This window comes from Gorilla gorilla, chromosome 3, assembly GCF_029281585.2.
Source record: "Gorilla gorilla gorilla isolate KB3781 chromosome 3, NHGRI_mGorGor1-v2.1_pri, whole genome shotgun sequence".
Taxonomy (NCBI): Eukaryota; Metazoa; Chordata; class Mammalia; order Primates; family Hominidae; genus Gorilla; species Gorilla gorilla.
In genome coordinates, this window is record NC_073227.2 from 96,043,514 (window position 1) to 96,063,995 (window position 20,482).

The window sequence follows — 20,482 nt, forward strand, 5'->3', positions numbered from 1 at the left end:
AGATGATTTTCTAATGGCATCAAGAGATAATGATGCTTTTTTTTTTTTTTTTTTTTTTGCCGAAGCATTATGTAGACCAAGCTTTTATGTTTTGTTTTGATTTTATTTTTTTAAAGCATCTCAATATGCTTATCTCTGTAGAGAGAAGCTAAAACAACTAATTGAGAAGAGGATTGGCAAAGAGAATTTCATAGAGAAACTAGGATTTATTAGCAAACATGAGTTGTATTCCAGAGCATCTCAGAAACCCCAGCCAAACTTTCCCAGTCCAGAATACATGATATTTGATCATGAGTTTACGAAGCTGGTAAAAGAACTTGAAGGTAAGACTGAAGATTTATATTGATATTTGATGGAAAGTAATTATATTTATATCGTACATGTATATTCTGGATACATACAGGTTATATGATAACTCTAAAGGTATATTTTTTTCCTAGCTCTTGATCTGTAGCCCATTGAAGGACATTTGGCTTTCAGTAAGATTGAAAAGATTATTTCTTACCTATCATGGAGTTAGGTTATATGTTTTTACTAAGTCTTAGTAGTAAAATAGTATTTAAAACATTTAAAACAAATTTTAAATAAGCTTCCTTTTATAGGTGTTATAACTAAGGCTATTTATAAGTCCAGTGAAGAAGATAAAAAAGAAGAAGAGGTGAAAAAAACATTAGAACAGCATGACAATATTGTGACTCACTACAAAAATATGATTCGAGAGCAAGTAAGTACTAATGAACTGTATATACCCTCTGATTACCAATAGGCACTTTCTGCTTTAAGGAAGCCTTTTTTTCTGACATTTCAAATGAAAGAGGATATAGAAAGCAAAACTCATCATTTTTCAAAGCATCTGAGTATTCAACAAACAGAGTGCTTAATATGTGCTAAGCACCATGCAGCTGATTTATTAGATAATGATGAGTGAATAAAGATGAAACTACATTTGCGGAATCATCAGTTGACATTTTCTTTCCAGGATACCAGTGAACTTTCATTACTTGCATTGTGTTGAGTACCCTAAACCTTCATTATATTCCTTCAAAATGTTTTCTTGACTTTTACTCTCATTTAATTTCTTATGATATTTACCTTGATTGGAATTCTAGAAAGTGCTGAAAAATGAGGTTATTAATGTTGTTAAAATTCCAGTGTCATAAAAAAATACAATAGTGGCAGACCCTGTGGGACAGATTCATCCCCTTCCCTCTACTGCTGTCCACACCTGTCGACTAATTGTGCACAGTTTATGGCAGGTGTGGCAAGTAAAAGCATAGATAGAACCCTTTAAATTGACAACTGTTTATATCTTATTTTCTTCCTCACAATCTACATTACTGACATTAGTTTGTTTTTTGTTTAGACAGAGTCTTGCTCTTGTTTCCCAGGCTGGAGTGCAGTGGCGCAATCTCGGCTCACTCCAACCTCCGCCTCCCAGGTTCAAGCAGTTCTCTTGCCTCAGCCTCGCAAGTAGCTGGGATTATAGGCATGTGCCACCACGCTGCCTAATTTTTATATTTTTAGTAGAGATGAGGTTTCACCGTGTTGGCTGGTGTTGATCTCCTGACCTCGGGTGATCCCTTCCCTTCCCTGCCTCAGCTTTCCGAAATGCTGGGATTATAGGCATAAGCCAGCGCGCCCAGCCTACTGAGATTAAAATTTTAAGAAAGAATGAAAATATTGTGGTATATTTAGCATTCATTCTAAGCTTTTCAGTTTAAAATAAATCAATCAGTAGATTATAATCTGAGAATGGTAAAATTTGAATCATCAAACTACCTATGGTTATTAGGATTTTTCATCTATATCTGGGTACAAAGATGGAGTCATTTCCAGTTGCTAAAATGTAATAATATCTTTGGAACAGTGAAAAAAACAAATAGTTGGAATGTGATATAGAGTCTATACTTGGGACTGCAAATACAGTTGATTTGGCAAAAGAAAAGAGTGATTGACACAATTACTCTAATGACTCTTCCTTAGAAATGTTCATTTTAAATATTCTTACCATTTAAAATGCTATTTGGCATTAGTCCACAAGCATCTAGAACTATAAAATGTTTATATCCTTTGAATGACATTTGATAATTCATCCTAAGGGAATTCTCCAAAATTCAGGAAAACAATTATATGGACTAAAATATATATTGTAATGAAATTTGTCACTTTGAAAAATGGAAAGCAATATTAAGTAGATGCAATACAATTTATATTCAGTGTTTTTGATGCTGAGGTTGCTTTCCATTTTTCTTTTTCTTTTTTTTGAGACAGTTTCGCTCCTGTTGCCCAGGCTGAAGTGCAGTGGCTGAGCACGGTGCCTCATGCCTGTAAATCCCAGCACTTTGGGAGGCCGAGGTGGGCAGATTACCTGAGGTCGGGAGTTCAAGACCAATCTGACCAACATGGAGAAACCCTGTCTCTACTAAAAATACAAAAAATTAGCTGGGGATGGTGGCACATGCCTGTAATCCCAGCTACTCAGGAGGATGAGGTAGGAGAATCGCTTGAACAACCTGGGAGGCGGAGGTTACAGTGAGCCGAGATCACACCATTGCACTCCAGCCTGGGCAACAAGAGCGAAACTCTGTCTCAAAAAAAAAAAAAACCCAAGAAAAAAAGAAAGAAAGAAAAGAAAAAAAATGGAAAGCAACCTTAGCATCAAAAACATTGAATATAAATTGTATTGCATCTACTTAATTAGATAGGATTAAAAATTATGGTTTGAAAACTATGTAGCAATATGGGGAAATTATGATAGAATGTTAAGTAAATTAAAGGCTACATTATTATATATATACCTATTATGACAAATTTTAAACCATGGATTGGGAAAAATTAGAAGAAAATAAAGAAATACATCAAATTCCGGCCGGGCACGGTGGCTCACGCCTGTAATCCCAGCACTTCGGGAGGCTGAGACTGGTGGATCACCTGAGGTCAGGAGTTTGAGACCAGCCTGGCCAACATGGTGAAACCCCGTCTCTACTAAAAAGACAAAAACATTAGCTGGGCATGGCAGCGGGCGCCTGTAATCCCAGCTACTCAGGAGGCTGATGCAGGAGAATTGCTTGAACCTTGGAGGCAGAGGTTGCAGTGAGCTGGATTGCGCCACTGCACTCCAGCCTGGGCGATAAGAGCGAAACTCCGTCTCAAAAAAAAAAAAAAAAGAAAAAAATACATCAAATTCCAACTATAGTTTTATTATGATGGTAAAAGTTGGAAGCTCTTTTTTCAATTTCCTATATTTATTTTCTCATTGGCTTTTAATATTAAAAATAATATAGAAGCATATGTATACATACATATACTAAATTTCTTAAATAGTTTGATGTAAATTTTTAAATGGTTTTATGACCATACAATGGAGTTTTTTCATTTTATTTCCCACTGTAATTGCAGGCTATGCCATGATGTTTATTAAGGGAGCCTTCTTTGAAATCTTGTACTTCTGCTGCATGTTAATTGGCCTTGATGGATATATTAACACACCAAGTTGCTTAATTACTGAATGATTTTGGAAGTGTTAAGCACTTTAGCATACTGTCCCAAAATGACCTCTAATTTTTAAAATGTGTTCACCTTCTTAATGCTAACTAGTATGACTTTAAAACACATGAATTATGTTTTGTTTCACAGGATCTCCAACTTGAGGAATTAAGGCAGCAGGTTTCTACATTAAAATGTCAAAATGAACAGCTCCAGACGGCAGTCACACAGCAAGTATCACAGATCCAGCAGCACAAAGACCAGTATAATCTTCTTAAAATACAGCTAGGTAAGCGTAGCTAAGCCATCACTATGATAGCACTCAGGTCATTCTTTCCTCAAGAGCTAGACAAAGTAAAAGGTTCTTTCTGTGGACTAGTATTTTTCTAACCTTAATCATGGTGACAAAAATGTAAATCGGAGTTTAAAGCAAAATAGCATGATAGTTAAGAGCAGTTAAGACTGGACCTTTAGAGATTGAAGTCCAAGCTTGTTGCTACCTGTTTATCTGGCCCATTGATTCTCAACCCTGGCTGTATATTAGAATCTCCTGAGATGCTTTTTTAAAAAAAAATACCAATGCTGATACCACAATAGTGTTTCTGATTTAATAAATCTGGTATTAGGTCCAGGGATCAGTAACTAGTACAAGCCCACCAGGTGATTCTAATGTATAGCTGATTAAGAATGACCACTGTAATCTTTCAGTTTCCTCTTCTGCAAAATGAAGATAGTAATAACATTTGAGAACTAAATGAAATAATAAATGAAAAATTTAAGTTGTGCCTGGAAAATGGCAAGAGCTCCACTGCTTTTAAATAGTATTATCCTACAGTGCTTGTGAAGATTTTTTAAAAGGATTTTATTTTCTCATATTCAGTTGACAGAATTGGAATTAAAATTACTGTAATTCTTAATCATAGATCACCAGACCATGCAGTTTAGTCAAGGCTGTGCTGTTTTTTCTCCCAGAAATCTGGAAAATACTATCAGTTCACTATTTTTATCAATATACCATTCTGCAAAGATGAAATGTGATTGCAAAAGTGCTGCCAAAGTAATTGAATTAAGAAAATTACATATTTGAATCTTCTACTTCAAAAATGAAAAACTGAAGTTTCCCGTTGGCTTTTAAAATGTTATGTCTGTCTAACAGGAAAAGACAATCAGCATCAAGGTTCTTACAGTGAGGGGGCTCAGATGAATGGCATTCAGCCAGAAGAAATTGGTAGATTGCGAGAAGAGATAGAAGAATTAAAACGTAATCAGGAACTTTTACAAAGCCAGCTGACTGAAAAGGACTCTATGATTGAAAATTTGGTAAGTAAATGTTTAAAAAGTTAAAATAAGAGTTCAAGAGTGGTTCTCATTATCCTGCCTTTTTTTTTTTTTTCCTTGGATCTCTTAAGCCAGAATATCATATGTTAAGATTTTACAGGATGGGCCAGGCACAGTGGCTTACGCCTGTAATCCTAGCACTTTGGGAGGCTGAGGTGGGCGGATCACCTGAGGTCAGGAGTTCGAGACTAGCCTGGCCAACATGGCGAAACCCTGTCTCTACTAAAAATACAAAAATTAGCCGGGCATGGTGGCAGGCACCTGTAGTCCCAGCTACTCAGGAGGCTGAGGCAGGAGAATCTCTTAAACCCAGGAGGTAGAGGTTGCAGTGAGCCGAGATCACCCCACTTCACCTCATTGCCTGTGCGACAGAGGGAGACTTTCCATCTAAAAAAAGAAAAAAAAAGATTTTACAGGATGAGTTTTAGAGTCAAACTGTGTAAGCTTCAATGCTTCCTGGCTCATTGAATTTAAGCAATTTAGTTAACCTCCTTAAACTTGTTTCCTGATCTATAAAATGGTAGTGGTAATGTCTAGTTCATTGTTGTGAGATTTAATTTACTCTTCTAATAGATGGAAATTATTTAATAAATGTCTGCTTTTATGCTCTTTCTCCATATGAACACAGGTAAATGCTTAGATTTAATAAATTGCTCAGTAAAATAAAAATTTTATTTTTTTTTCTTTAGAGACAGAGTCTCGCTCTGTTAGCCCAGGCTGGAGCGCAGTGGCACAATCTCGGCTCACTGCAACCTCCACCTCCCAGGTTCTAGCAGTTCTCCTGCCTCAGCCTCCCGAGTAGCTGGGATTATAGGTGCACACTGCCACACCCGGCTAATTTTTTGTATTTTAGTAGAGACAGGGTTTCACCGTGTTGCCCAGGCTGATCTTGCATTCCTGAGCTCAAGCAATCCACTGGCCTTGGCCTCCCAAAGTGCTGGGATTACAGGCATGAGCCACCGCACCCAGCCTACAAATGGATTTTTAGCCATGAAAAAGTTGTAGACAATATGAGCTGTGTTGGAATTTTATCTTGGGCATAAAAATTAAAAGGTTGATGTGAAGTTTTTGGTAAGCACATATGATATAGTTTATATGTGTACAGTTCTGTTTTTTTTCTCATCTCTTTAGACTGAATATATTTTATAGTTTATTTTTGTGCTATTTGCAGAAATCTTCCCAAACATCTGGCACAAATGAACAGTCTTCAGCAATAGTTTCAGCTAGAGATTCTGAACAAGTTGCAGAATTAAAACAGGTAATTTTCCACTTTGATCCAATTCTACTTGTCATGTTTTAATAGAATAACAGCCCTATAGTTTCACAAATCTAGAACTATATTAGCAGATGTAAGTAAAATTTAAGTTAAGACAGCCATTTGAAAATCCAGAAGCTGTTTCTATTTATATGGTAATAGTACTTTGCTTTTTATTGTGTTTTTATTTTTCAGAGGTATTCCTTTTAAAAAATCTCAGCATCTCACCCATGTTATTTATAGATTATCAGTGAACTAACAAGGAAAAATTTAAATTTATAACTTGCAAATATGAAAATGTAAAATCTTATGCCTAATTTTAATATACTATGATAATTGCTTGACTAAATGTATGGGGTTTTTAAACTGTTTTGTCTAGAAAATATAGAATTTTAGAATTGGAAAAGAGAAAAAAGGTAAACTTACCTATATCTCAATTAAATGACTCCAGCTAAAAAGCAAAATAAACTTTTTCTGTGGTAATTTATAACATCTAGAAAAGCAAGTTAAACTTTTTTCTATTTGCTTATAGTATTTATAAATTCCTGTTAAACTAGATCATACAGATTTACCTTTATCCAATGAAAAAATTTAAATGTATTGTTCAAGAAAAGAATCAAAAAAGAGAAATGAACTCTGTATACTTACAATTAAATAATGTAGCAATTGGAAGAAAACTCTAGAGTATATTATCCCCAAACAGGTTCTGGGGTTGTTTTTCTTTCCTCCTCTCTTTTCTTCTCTCTCTTTTCTTTCCCTCCTTTCTTTCTTATTATAAAAGAAATGCATACTTCTTTTTTTTTTTTTAATCCAAGCAATACTAAAAAATGACCATCCTCACTAACCTAGGACTAACTGTCTTCCTTCTCTCTCCACTAAGCAACTGGCCCTAGTCCACTGACATGGCTGCTTTGAAAGAGAAATGACTGAACATAGAGAAATTTTGTCTTATTTTGATAATGTCCATGTACCTCAGAGTAGATTCTAAATATCTGACCTTTTTTTAAAAAAAGAATCACTTATCATTTGAGGATTTTCAGGTCTCCAATATTTGTTCACAATGTTTTATTTGTGTGGGAAGATTAATATGCTCTTTTGGTTTTATTAAGTGTACCTATACTAGAACTGTATTAAAATTAAAGGGAATTAAGTTACTAATATATAGCCTTAGTTTGTAAATTCTAAGTAAAAATAAGCCATTTAATTATGTTTCCCAGTGAAACTTTAATTAGATATTTTTATAAAAAGAGAATTGCCTTTTAGTTTTTTTACTTTCTCCAGTTTATTTACTTTTATAAACTTTAGATTGTTAAAATATATGTATTTTTTAAGTGACAGTTTTGTTTTTTATAATATATAGTAAAGTACTATATATAGAAAACTATAACTCATTTTAATAACTAAACAAAATAAATTAGAAAAGCCACCAATGTACATGATAGAAATTTTAAAGAGAACCAAAAGAGCCTTTTACTTGCCATTGTCCCACCACTTACTCAGTGTCTCCAGACATTACCAAATGTCCTCGGGGATGGGGGGATATGGGGAGAAATCACTCCTGCTGGGAGCCATTGTTATAATTGCCTTTCTTTTCCTGTACTTTTTTTGGGGGAGGAGAAGGTGAGAAGTTTGGAAATTCAACATTAATAAAAACTTTCAATTAATACCCTGGTTTTCATTATAGTACTACTGCTTTCATCTGTGTTTGGTGGTCCCTAGTCTAAAGATGTCCTGTTTTGCCCAGCCACATAATAAACCTCAAGTCTTCATCCAGGAAAGGAGGAACGGTTGCCTGATGCCTAAGATTGAGACAGGGATCTGATGATCTATTTCTTAAATAGTCTTTTAACCAGGCCTGCAGTTTTTAACCTCATTTTTATCTGTACTTCCAGAGGTATCTAATGATACCAGTTCCTAACCTTTCTGGTAGTTAATGCATTCATTGTAAGTCAGGTACTATCTTAACTTTCTCGTCATCCTAGCTTTCAGCTTTCTCAGGTGTGCTGAGTTAGTTACCACTGTTACTTGCTTTCTCAAAATTCCCCAATTATATTGCTCTCTTCTCTTACTGTTCTTGTTTTTGTAGGTTTCTTCCTCTTTCCCTCCCATCCTTCCTTTCTTTCTTCCTTCTCCCCGCCCTTCCTGTCTTTTATGATTTTTTTTTTTTTTTTTTTTTGCATGGGATTTCAGGAGGGAGCAGAGGTAAATGAATGTGTTGAATTTTCCATCTTGAACCCAAAGTTCAAGAATAGTTCTTTAGAGTTAGATTTTAAAACTAGGAAGTTGTAAATCATTTTTTTAAATGTCTCCCTGTAAATATTTCCTTGATGAAATTAATACCATTTAATGTTATGACTCAACTATTTTTGTCTCTTAGGAACTGGCAACTTTAAAGTCTCAGTTAAACTCACAATCTGTGGAGATAACCAAACTACAGACAGAAAAGCAGGAACTGTTACAGAAAACAGAAGCATTTGTAAGTATTTTCTCTTTTTTTCTCTGGAAGGTAATAAAGACAAGGTTGATGTATTATTTCTTAGCCACAATTAAAAAGAAACAAATTCATCAGATAGCACCTTCTCTTTAGATTACTTACTAGCTGGTATTCTAGTAACATAGGCTTCATGTTCATGGTGACAGTCGTTTTATAGTCAGTCTCACCAGATTAGTTTATTCAGTTACTTAATAGTTTATTTTGCTGGTATTACATTCTATTTCTGTCCCTTCAGTCCAAGCTGGCAGTTCTTCTGCTGTCATAAAATATTCAGAAACTGTTGCTGTTTTCTCCAGAACATGCCTTCTCATACTTTTGCAATATAGGTAGACTGAGAATTTTCCAAATCTTCTAATTCTGATTCTTTTTTGCTTAGCAATTTCTTCTTCAATTTATCTCTCTTCTCTCACATTTAACTTTAAGCAACAAGGAGAAACCAGGCTGCACTCCAACACTTTGCTTAGAAACCTCAGCAAAATATCCAAATTCATCATTTACAAGTTCTGCTGTCCACAAAACACTGCAACACTATTTGGCCAAGTTATTTGCCACTTTATAACAAGGATTGCCTTTCCTCCGATTCCCAGTAACATGTTCCTAGTTTTCATCTGAGACCTCACCAAAAGCACCTTTAACATTCATATTTCTACCAGCATTCTTCTTCTCACTATGACCATGAAGCTTCTCTCCAACTCTGCTCTTTTTTTTCTGAGCTCTCACCAGAATCACTTAATGTCCATATCTCTAGCAACAGTCTCATCAAGGTAATGCAGGCTTTGTCTACCATGCACCTCTCTTACAGCCTCTACTCATTACACAGTTCCAAAGCTACTTCCACATTTTTAGATATTTGTTGTGTCACCACCCCACTTCCTAGTATTTTAGAAAAAAGACAAGGAAAGACTGAAAAACTGTTATTCAGGAGTGTCTCCTCTAGCACTTGAGAAAAGATTTGCATTTCACCAATAATGATATTTGGCTCAATTTATCTACCTATCTAGGGTGGTAGTATGGACTTATAGGAAATTTATGAAGGAAAGGCTTTGAAAAATATTCTGTGATTATTAAATGCTGGATTACAGTTACATTAGAGCTGCCTTGCTGATTACTTTTCTGGGCTTACCTACCTTGAGGCACCTTAGCCCAGCCTTCCTCATACTCTTATGAGATTTGATGCTCTTCCATGTGGGAACAGCTCATCTGACAGTGGAGAGCACTTTGTTGCACATAAATACATAAGGAATTATATTTTCTGTTAGTGAAAGTAAAATATCAAAATGGCAAAAAAATTAAATAACCTCTTTGGGAGTTCATATTGGTTGTAATGTTTAAGAGACATCTTTTTTTCCAATTTCTAATTTCAGGCAAAATCAGTTGAGGTACAAGGAGAGACCGAGACTATAATAGCCACCAAAACTACTGATGTAGAAGGAAGACTGTCAGCATTATTACAAGAGACCAAAGAGTTAAAGGTTTGTTTTTGGTGCAACTTTTATTTACTGCATATAATATGAAATGAACTCTAGGAAATTTTATATATCTTTCAAATTCTTAGATTTATGAAGAAAGCTAATGATGTGTAATTTTATCTCACAACATTTTCACTCCTATATTGATGATTTAAGATGGCACAAATGAAGATTTTTTTGTTTTGGGTTTTTTTGTTTTGTTTTGTTTTTTTGAGACGGAGTTTCGCTCTGTCACCAGACTGGAGTACAGTGGCGCGATCTCGGCTCACCACAACCTCTGCCTCCCAGGTTCAAGCAATTCTCCCTCCTCAACCTACTGAGTAGCTGGGACTACAGGCGTGCACCACCACACCCAGCTAATTTTTGTATTTTTAGTAGAGACAGGGTTTCACCATGTTGGCCAGGATGGTCTCCATCTCTTGACCTCGTGATCCACCTGCCTTGGCCTCCCAAAGTGCTGGAATGCTGGAATTACAGGCATGAGCTGCCGCACCCAGCCACAAATGAAGCTTTTAAAATACTATTTCAAACAATGATAATATGTAAGATAAGCATGCATATGCATGTACTATAAAAGTAAAATTTATTGAAAATATTTTTGTTTTCTTTCTTTCTTTTTTTTTTTTTTTTTTTTTTGAGACGGAGTCTCAATTTTGTGTTCCAGGCTGGATGGAGTGCAGTGGCATGATCTCAGCTCACTGCAGCCTCCACCTCCCAGGTTCAAGTGATTCTCCTGCCTCAGCCTCCTGAGTAGCTGGGATTTCAGGCACCTGCCAACATGCTCAGCTAATTTTTGTACTTTTAGTAGAGACGAGGATTCGCCATGTTGGCCAGGCTAGTCTCAAACTCCTGACCTCAGGTGATCTGCCCGCGTTGGCCTCCCAAAGTGCTGGGATTGCAGGCGTGAGCCACCACACCCAGCCTGTGTTTTCTTTTTAAGATCAACATCTAATCACAATAACAAAACAAGGAGTACAAATTTAGCTAATACACAAGCCACATGTAGGCTTTCCATAAGCCGTGGAACACAGGCACATTAAATCCTGTCAGCATATTATTGTGTGACAGAGACATCAGAATAAATAGCATGAAGAAAGGAATGAGGTCACATTAAGGAAAATAATGTATAATTGTGCTTTTTGGATTGTGGCCAAATTATTTTATTTTTAAACCATAGATTTTTATTTGAAGCTATTTTCATTTAATTGTATGCTTGAAGTTGGGATAAAAAAATTTTTTTAACTTCAGCTTTGAGTTCTAAAATTCTGGTACTAATCAGACTTGTGCTGTAAAATGCTTTGTGTTTCTGCTTACTCCTTTGATTATCTGAAATGGTACTGTTTTTTTTAAGTCTCTTAAAGGTTTTTTGAGGGATAGCTAACTAAAACTATTTTTTGGATGTTAAACTATTTTTTGGCAATAACCATTTTTGATGAACAGTCTAATAAATTCATGTTAGTGTGTGTGTTAAACCTCCTGTACCCTTAACCTGCACCCCTAAATTCCTTAGGTTGAACAAGTACAGTGATTTGTCATAGAAAGAAACTATTTGTTAAAAACTCTAGGAAAGTGAGTGCTAATTTTAGATTCCTGCCTTTCACCTTTCTTTTCCTAGAATGAAATTAAAGCTCTGTCTGAGGAAAGAACTGCCATTAAAGAGCAGCTGGATTCATCTAATAGTACCATTGCCATTTTACAAACTGAGAAAGACAAACTAGAGTTGGAAATTACAGATTCTAAAAAAGAACAAGATGATCTCTTGGTGCTCTTGGCCGATCAAGATCAGAAAATACTGTCATTGAAGAATAAACTCAAGGATCTTGGTCATCCAGTAAGATTAAAATGTCTCCAAAAATGATTTGTATTATGTTTTAGTGTAGTGCACTTAAAAGATTTTTAATGTAACATGGAAAAGCTGTGCCTATATTATAGGAATGGATATGTGGGTTCATGAATATGGTACCATCTATACTGTTTTCACTGTTTTCATTGAATTTACTTAATACACAGATTAGGTTCAGTTTTCAGTACTTATAGACTATTTTCTTTTGGACCGTAAGCCTAGAAAGTGAATTGATTTGATTGGTAACAAGACTGTTGTCACCCAAGCATGTCATTATCTTTTGCCATGTTTGTTTCAGATTTGTGTGTAAAGAGGTGTAGCCATTTATCAGCAAAGTTAACTGATATATCTCATTCATATTAGAAATGACAGAGAGCCTTGTCATCAAATCAAAGAAATCAGATGGCTTATATTCTACTGTAGTTACTAGAATACAAAATTTGTCTGGGCACAGTGCTCACACCTGTAATCCTAGCACTTTGGGAGGCTGAGGTGGGCAGATCACCTGAGGTCAGGGGTTCGAGACCAGCCCGGCCAACATGGTGAAACCCCATCTCTACTAAAAATACAAAAATTAGCAGGGCGCTTGGTGGCAGGCACCTGTAATCCCAGCTACTCGGGAGGCTGAGACTGGAGAATCGCTTGAACCTGGCAGGCAGAGGTTGCAGTGAGCCGAGATCGCACCATTGCATTCCAGCCTGGGTAACGAGCAAAACTCCATCTCAGAAAAAAAAGAATTATCAGTAATATATATTGTTAAATGTTGAATGTGACATGAACAGATTTTCACAATATTAATTACGTCTTTTTCCTCTAGGTTGAAGAAGAGGATGAACTTGAATCTGGAGACCAAGAGGATGAGGATGATGAAAGTGAAGATCCTGGCAAGGATCTAGATCATATCTAGCTTTCAAATCTCTAGGAACAATAGAGATTATATCATAACTCTGAAGATGGACTCTAAACTTTGGTTTACCTCCACGGAAAATAAAGATTTAGAAACCAGGTGGAAAACATTCACTATTAAGACTATTGATATATTTTTGTAATGTTGCCACCCATGTTGAAAACCTTAAAACTGAATTTATGTAGAACACACATATTTTATTTAAATCCATCTGAACTGTCCCAAAATGTAATTTGCAAAGAGCTTCAAACACCAAAAATATACCATTTTAAGGCATGTGGTGACAATGCTATTTGCCTTAGTTCATTGGTTGTTTACTTTGCAAAATTTGTGACTTTTAAGTACTAACACATTTGATTGAATGTGTATTGAATTGGAATTATTATTTCTAAATTCAGCATTTGAGTCCTTAGTTGATGATTTTCTTTTAAAGAAATTAGTTTATTTAAAAGCAAGATAGCCTGGGCTGGGAGTTAGTGCATATCATCAGCCCTCCATCTAATGTGATTGCTAAGATGTGCAGGATAGGACAGCTTAGAATGAGTGCCTTGACACCTACATATGGCTGCATTCCATACCTCAGTGAAGAAGCCGAAGGATGCTGACACACAAGTGATGTGGAGGGCATTCCGGAGAAACTTTTGCAACAGTGTATTAATGTGATTGGTTTTCTTTTTGTTTTAAGCTAAACATCTAAAACAAATTTCAAGTTAACAGTTCATACAACTCAGATTTAGTATTATTGTTTATCATAAAACGTATTATGTTCCTAGTTTTAAAAAGACCCAAACTATGATTAATATAATTTATTGGCATTTTTGCTGAATAGGTTTAAGTCAGATAATAGATTTTAAAAAAGCAAATGAGGCAATGTGTCAAAATTTAATGTTTCATAATAAAAATAGATACGTTCACTTAATCCTTGGTCATGGTTCCCTTTTTTTTACATCTTAAAAGTATTTTATTCTTAATAAAAGATGAGGCAAGTGAAAATGATGAGGTGACTTTTCTTATTAGGGGTACACAACTATAACTGAATGTTAAAAACAATCTTCTTTAAAACCAATGATTATGATTCCCTAAGATTGGAGGGGGTTAGAAGTACAGAAGTAGAAGAGGTTGGAAAAGGGTTTGGACGTTTTTAAATTCAGCACTGGAGTTCTTGGCAATGATTTCCTGTTAAAGAAGTGGGTTTACTTAAAGACAAGATAGCCTGGGCTAGAAAATAACATATTTATCTGCCTTCTGGGGTCAGGAATAGGACACAACTTTTGAAAGAGAAGGAAGGCCACTGTCTTGATGAAGGAGACAGCTGTGTGTTACAGAGCACTCGTGAATGCTGCACTGTGCCCATGTTCCACCACTACTGCCATCCTAAGGTGGCACTTGCCATCAGAGAAAGAACTATATTACTATCACCAGACCAGCTCAGATAGGTGAGGTCTTCCTAAAGTTGACACCACATAATGAACCATGAGTTAATGACTACCTTTCAGGCTAACGTACGGTTAAAGAAAAATGGATCAGGAGTGAGAATTTGTAAATACAGAACACCAAAGATCTTCATTAAGAAACATCAGCAGAATCAGTGCTGCTGTGCTGAACTCAGTCACTCAGGATGGCTTGTAGTAGAGAAGACAGGAGGCCTCATAGCTGCACAGTTCAGCCCAGAGCCAAAGGGACATCTTCCCAACCCCAGCTGTAATTTTTTGCTGGTGAGCATCCTGAACAGGTCTCTGTCTCCAGTCCGGTTGTTACCTCTCCTACCCCACACTCCCACCGTTCTCCATCTTCACCACAGTGAGCTATGGCAGGTGCCAACGGTTTGGAGTCCTTAGTACAGTAGATAAGATTCTTACCCCTAAGGTGTTGGTATTGGGAAATGGAGCCCTTGGAAGACGATACAGTCTTGGGGACAGCGGTCTCAATAATGGGATTAGTGCCCTTATGAAAGAGGCCCTGAAGAGACACCTTGCCCTTCCTCCATGTGCGAGGAGAGTGAGAAGATGCTGTCTATGAGGAAGTGGGCCTTGACCAGACAGCACAACTACCAATGCCTTGATCTTGGACTTCCCAACCTCCACAATTGGGATAAGTAAATTTCTGTTGTTTATAAACCACCTGATCTATGGTATTTTGTTACAGCATTCCAAACAGACATGACAGATGACATAAATTCTGCTTTCTCCTTTCTCACTTTGCTTTTGCACATGCTCTTTCCTCTGGGTCAGCCCAGGGCTACAGTAGTGGAGCAATAATCATAAAGCATGAAACCATATTTGTCCTTATGATTTGAAACTTATTCAAGTGTAGTTTATACCTTTAGCACCTCCAAAAGAAAAGAGTACCCAAAGTTACTAAAAGAGGTAAAGTGACAGCTCACATTTTGATGGGTTGAGTTACTGGTCTGAAATTATGCTGATGGAGAAATCAAACCCTTATGTTTCATAGTTTTGTTACAAGCAGTTAAGGGTCTCATGATGCTCATCAGAACTAGTAATCTTCACTGGTATAGCAAAACGTATTAAATCATTCAACTATAGGCATTGGGAATATAACGGTGAAAAAGACAAAGTCCCTTTCCTCATATAACATACATTCTAGAGTGTAAACAAGCAAGAATCTAATAAAAATTCTACACCTTTACCTTGTTTTCCCCCCGCCTTTTTTTTGTTTTGTTTTGTTTTTTTGAGACAGAGTCTTGCTGTGTCACCCAGACTGGAGTGCAGTGGGGCATTCTCGGTTCACTGCAACCTCCGCTTCCTGGGTTCAAGTAATTCTCCTGCCTCAGCCTCCCCGAGTAGCTGGGACTACGGGTGCCTGCCACCCCGTCCAGCTAAGTTTTGTATTTTTAGTAAAGACAGGGTTTCTCCACGTTGGCCAGTCTGGTCTCAAACTCCTGACCTCAGGTGATCCGCCGGCCTCGGCCTCCCAGTGCTGGGATTATAGGCGTGAGCCACCACACCCAGCCCTCCCTCAACTTTTTAACCTATTGTTTATATCTTACTGTACTGTCTATGTCTTGGAAAGTTGTAGTTACTATTTTTGATAGGTTCATCATTTAGTCTTCCGACTTAGAATAAGAGTGGTTTATACACCACAATTACAGTGTTATAATATTCTGTGTTTTTCTGTGTACTAACCTTCAGGTGGTTACTTACTGCTCATGAACATCCTTTTCTTTCTGACTGAAGTACTCCCTTTAGCATTTCTTGTAGGACAAATCTGGTGTTGATGAAATCCCTCAGCTTTTTGTCTTGGAAATTATTTTCCTTTCATGTCTGAGGGATATTTTCACTGGATTTACTATTCTAGAGCAAAAGGCTTTTTTCCTTCAGCACTTCAGAAGGTGGTATGTCATGTCACTCTTGGTCACAGGCCACAATCAAGGTATCAGCCAGGTTGTGTACTCATCTGCAGATCCAACTGGGAGAGAATCTGCTCCACAAACTCACTGAGGTTGTTAGCAAAATTCATTTTCTTATAACTGTAAAACTGAAGGCTTCAGTTTTTTTGCTGGCTGTTGATTGAAGTGTGCCTTCAGCTACTAATGGCACTAGAACCCCTAGTTCTTTGCCTAATGGGCTTCTTCAACATGCTCACTTGCTTCATGAAGGTAGCAAGACTGAGTCTCATATAATGTAACATGATCACGGGGGTGACATCCATCACCTTGCCATATGATGTAACACAATCATGGGAGAGATTGCCCATCACTTTTGCCATGTTTTATTGGTTAGAAGCCAGTCAGGTCCTACCCACAGTCAGGATAGGGCATCACACAAAGGCATGACTACCAGAATATAGAGATCGTTAAGTTGCCACATACTTTTATTTTCTTGAACCGAATTGTTAGTCTCAAGATGTTTTCAAAATAACATAGGGGTAAGGGGAACTGGGGAGGTACAGTTGGAAGGGGATAATATGTTTAACAGCAAAGGTTTGTGTGAAACCCCACCCACCTTATTTAGTTTCAGACTGAGATCCTTGCAAATGGACAACTAAATAGGTCAAAGTACCTATCACATTAGTCAATAAGAAATGTAACAATGGCCAGGTGTGGTTGTTCAGACCTGTAATCCCAGCACTTTGGGAGGCCAAGGCGGGCAGATCACTTGAGGTCAGGAGTTTGAGACCAGCCTGGCCAACATAGTGAAACCCTATCTCTACTAAAAATACAAAAATCAGCCAGGTATAGTGGCGTGCACCTGTAGTCCCAGCCACTGGGGAGGCTGAGATACAAGAATTGCTTGAACCTGGGAGATGGAGGTTGCAGTAAGCCAAGATCACGCCACTGCATCCTGCCTGAGCAACAGAGCAAGACTCTGTCTTTAAAAACAAAAAGCAAAAAACAAAAAAAAAAAAAGAGAAATGTAACAGTATAAAGAGAGAGATGTAATAGTGTAAAGCTGTCAACCACGATCTAGATATTAGTCTCTTACAAATTTGTATGTTCAGGTCAGTTCTCTGACCTTCACTTCCACTTGTTGTCTCTAGTATCTCAGACATCTCACATGTATGTTAAAAATCAAATTCATGTTCCTCTCCTCCCCATATCTGGTCCTCTCTTATGCATATCTCAGTAATTTGGCACCATCTTTTATCCAATTGCACAAACAGGACAGCTCAGACTCATCTTTAATAACTACCTCAGTTTTGGTCTGAATGCCTAAAAAGTTCTCATATTTGTCCATCTTCTTCCATCTGCCTGGTATTCTCTCCTGGCTCTTAAGCACTTGCTCTAACTGAAAGGGCCACTTGGCAAGAAACTGGGGCAGCCTCCCACCGACAGTCAGCAAGGAACTGAGGCCCTCAGTCCAGCAGCTCAGAAAGAACTCAACCTGCTCAACAACCACTAACTGAGCTTGGAAGTGGTTCCTGCCCCAGCAGAACATGAGCTGACTGTAGACCTGGCTGACACCTTGATTGTAGTTTTATGAGAGACCCTGAAGCAGAGGGCCTAGCAAAGCCATGCCAGATTTCTGACCCACAGACATTGGGAGATGGTAAGTGTGTGTTGTTTTAAGCCACTTAGTTTGGGGATAATTTATTCTGCAACAATGAATAACAAATATATAGGAGGTGGTAGTACATAGTACCTAGTTATCTTCTTTTAATTGTTTTTATTTTTTATTTTTAGAGACAGGGGTCTCATATGTTGCCCACGCTGGCCTCAAACTCCTGGGCTCAAGCAATCCACCTGCCTCAGCCTCCCAAAGTGTTGGAAGGCAGTGAGCCACTGCACCCTGCCCCCTTTCTTTTTAATGTCTCTTTCACAATTTTGATAGTTTTTACCACTACAAATTTCTACCTTATGTGTTGGGATGAAATCTGCTTTCCTGTGGCTCTATTTGTTGATTGTAGTTGGCTTCATTATGATCCTGCAGTCTTAAGCAGCAAGTAGGTACCCCCTTGCCTGCTCTCTAGGCAATCTTCCCTGCTTTTTCAAGTGTTCCTTGGTGGTTCCTTGAATAAACTCTGTGTACACTGTACCCAGATTGAGCAGAAAAGACAATCGCCTCCATGTTTTGAATACTTTCCTTGTCCGAAAGCCACTTACTCCATGTGAAGCAAGGCTGGTAAGGTGCTCAGTAAATGTTGGCTGTTAAAATCATGTTCTCAGGCCGGGTGCAGTGGCTCATGCCTGTAATCCCAGCATTTTGGGAGGCCGAGGCGAGTGGATCACCTGAGGTCAGGAGTTTGAGACCAGCCTGGCCAACATGGAAACCCCGCCTCTACTAAAAATCTAAAAATTAGCTGGGTGTGATGGCGTGCACCTGTAATCCCAGCTACTCAGGAGGCTGAGGCAGGAGAATCACTTGAACTCAGGAAGTGGAGGTTGCAGTAAGCCGCGATGGCGCCATTGCACTCCAGCCTGGGTGACAAGAGCAAAACTCCATCTCAAAAAAAAAAAAAATCATGTTCTCAATGTAGTCCAACATTTTAGTAGCTTTTTAGGAGACACTGTAGCATTGCAGACTTGTTGCCTGCTTATTTTCCACAAGTGCTGTTGTAAGCAGTTTTGTATTTGAGCAGCTGTTCTTTTTGACTCCCAAGGACGCTCCAGTTTAAATTTCAACTTGTAAAGTTCCCTACATTGCTGCAGCCTTTCAGGCTCTTTTTTATATTCTGATTTTTATCATAAACACTTCATATTCTCCATCTCTAAAGAAAAAAACTGGTGGAGGAATTGTTTTACCCTGCGGACCTCACCATGTTATTGCCACAATTCAATATGCTCATGCAGTGGAAAACTCATAAAATTTCAGGTTTATTTTTTTATTTAAGCTCAGTTATAACACATTATATAATTGAGATTGCTTATGGATTAGAAGTGCTATTAGATATCTAATAAAGATACAGAATAAACATATAATAAAGATAATAGGATTCTGAACCTCATTTAATATATCTAAATAACTTTAAAATTTTCTAATCTTATATAATTGGTATTTTTCTTGTTAATAAATACAAAGCATCTAGTGTTGAAAAAGTACACAAAGTACTTTTGCAAAGTACGATGCAAAAGTAAGACATTAATTTGTCTTAAATCATAATCTCTCAAAACTTTCATACTAAGGCAAGTAAATGAATACATTATGACAAAAATTATGTAGATATTAAATTCAAAGCAGTATCTTCCTTGTTCAAGTTTCGATATGAGCATATCTTTATTCTGTTTGGTCATTTTTGAAGGGTGTTAACAATATACTGCCATTTCAGTGACAAATTTCTCATATCAAAGCACTTTCTCCCAATTTAATAATCTTGAGTCATAGTAACAATCAGTATTCAAAGGAAAAAAGTTTTGAGTTAAAAGATTTTAATATTTAAGGTAACTTGGGTTATAAGTAACAGAAAACCTAACTCAGAATAAGTAAGACTAGAATATTTGGAAATGAGCATAGAAAACTCCCGTGAGATATCTTGCTGTCATAGAGAGTTGAGAAATGAGCCAATAATTGGAGTAGGATGTGGGGTCAACAGGGAGACATATTTTAAAATAGGAAATACTAAAGGAAATACACTGATGGAAATGTTTGGCTAGAAAAGAGGAGGTGTTTACAGTGCTAGAGTCGTCCTTGGGGATAAGGTCTAAAGCACAGTGGCAAGGGAAACCTTGGATTGTTTATAAACAATGTATCTGTAGTAACAGGAGAGAAGGTGGAGAATATGGATTAAAAAGGAAATTGATGGGTCTGTGGTGGTGGGAATGTGTCAAAATTTTATCTCATTGCTTCCATTTTCTAATTTAAACAGGAAGCAAGATACCCATTGAAAGTAAGAACGGGAAGAAATTTGATGAAAGTGGAGAAATTATAAAGATAGATGTCTTAGAGTGGAGTGTGGGAAACTGAATGGGCCAGGAAAACGTAGTTCCAAGCATCAACTTCAGACACAAAAATGTCCAGAGGAGTGAGACTTTATTGTCTGTGTCTCTTTTTGAGGGCCTGGAAATCTTTTCTTGAAGCTTCCAGCCGACTGCCTATCAATAAGGGTTAACATCTCTGAACATGTTCAGGTCTACCTGGGAAGGTGACCTTGGGTCTGCCTTCTCACAGCACTGTTCCCTTGGCAACTACCAAGTTAAGCTAGTTGAGGAATGCTTTGTGCTAGGAACTGACTACCTGCCTTGTTTGCTGTGAAATCCCCTATCTGTGGATCTCCACGTGAGCTGGGAGAGCTATGA

At 37.3% G+C, this 20,482-nt stretch overlaps 1 protein-coding gene across 2 annotated transcripts in view; it reads left to right on the forward strand.

Moving 5' to 3' along the window:
- USO1 (USO1 vesicle transport factor) overlaps nucleotides 1-13,711 on the forward strand; it is a 92,221-nt gene extending 78,510 nt beyond the window's left edge. For both annotated transcript variants that reach the window (XM_031010465.2, XM_031010462.3), the window contains 9 exons: nucleotides 142-323; nucleotides 603-724; nucleotides 3,637-3,775; nucleotides 4,643-4,806; nucleotides 5,996-6,082; nucleotides 8,457-8,555; nucleotides 9,938-10,045; nucleotides 11,658-11,873; nucleotides 12,703-13,711. In XM_031010465.2, coding sequence (XP_030866325.1) covers nucleotides 142-323; nucleotides 603-724; nucleotides 3,637-3,775; nucleotides 4,643-4,806; nucleotides 5,996-6,082; nucleotides 8,457-8,555; nucleotides 9,938-10,045; nucleotides 11,658-11,873; nucleotides 12,703-12,792 — 1,207 coding nt within the window. In that variant the 3' untranslated portion in view covers nucleotides 12,793-13,711. The remainder of the gene's footprint in view (nucleotides 1-141; nucleotides 324-602; nucleotides 725-3,636; nucleotides 3,776-4,642; nucleotides 4,807-5,995; nucleotides 6,083-8,456; nucleotides 8,556-9,937; nucleotides 10,046-11,657; nucleotides 11,874-12,702) is intronic.
- Nucleotides 13,712-20,482: the final 6,771 nt, after the last annotated feature.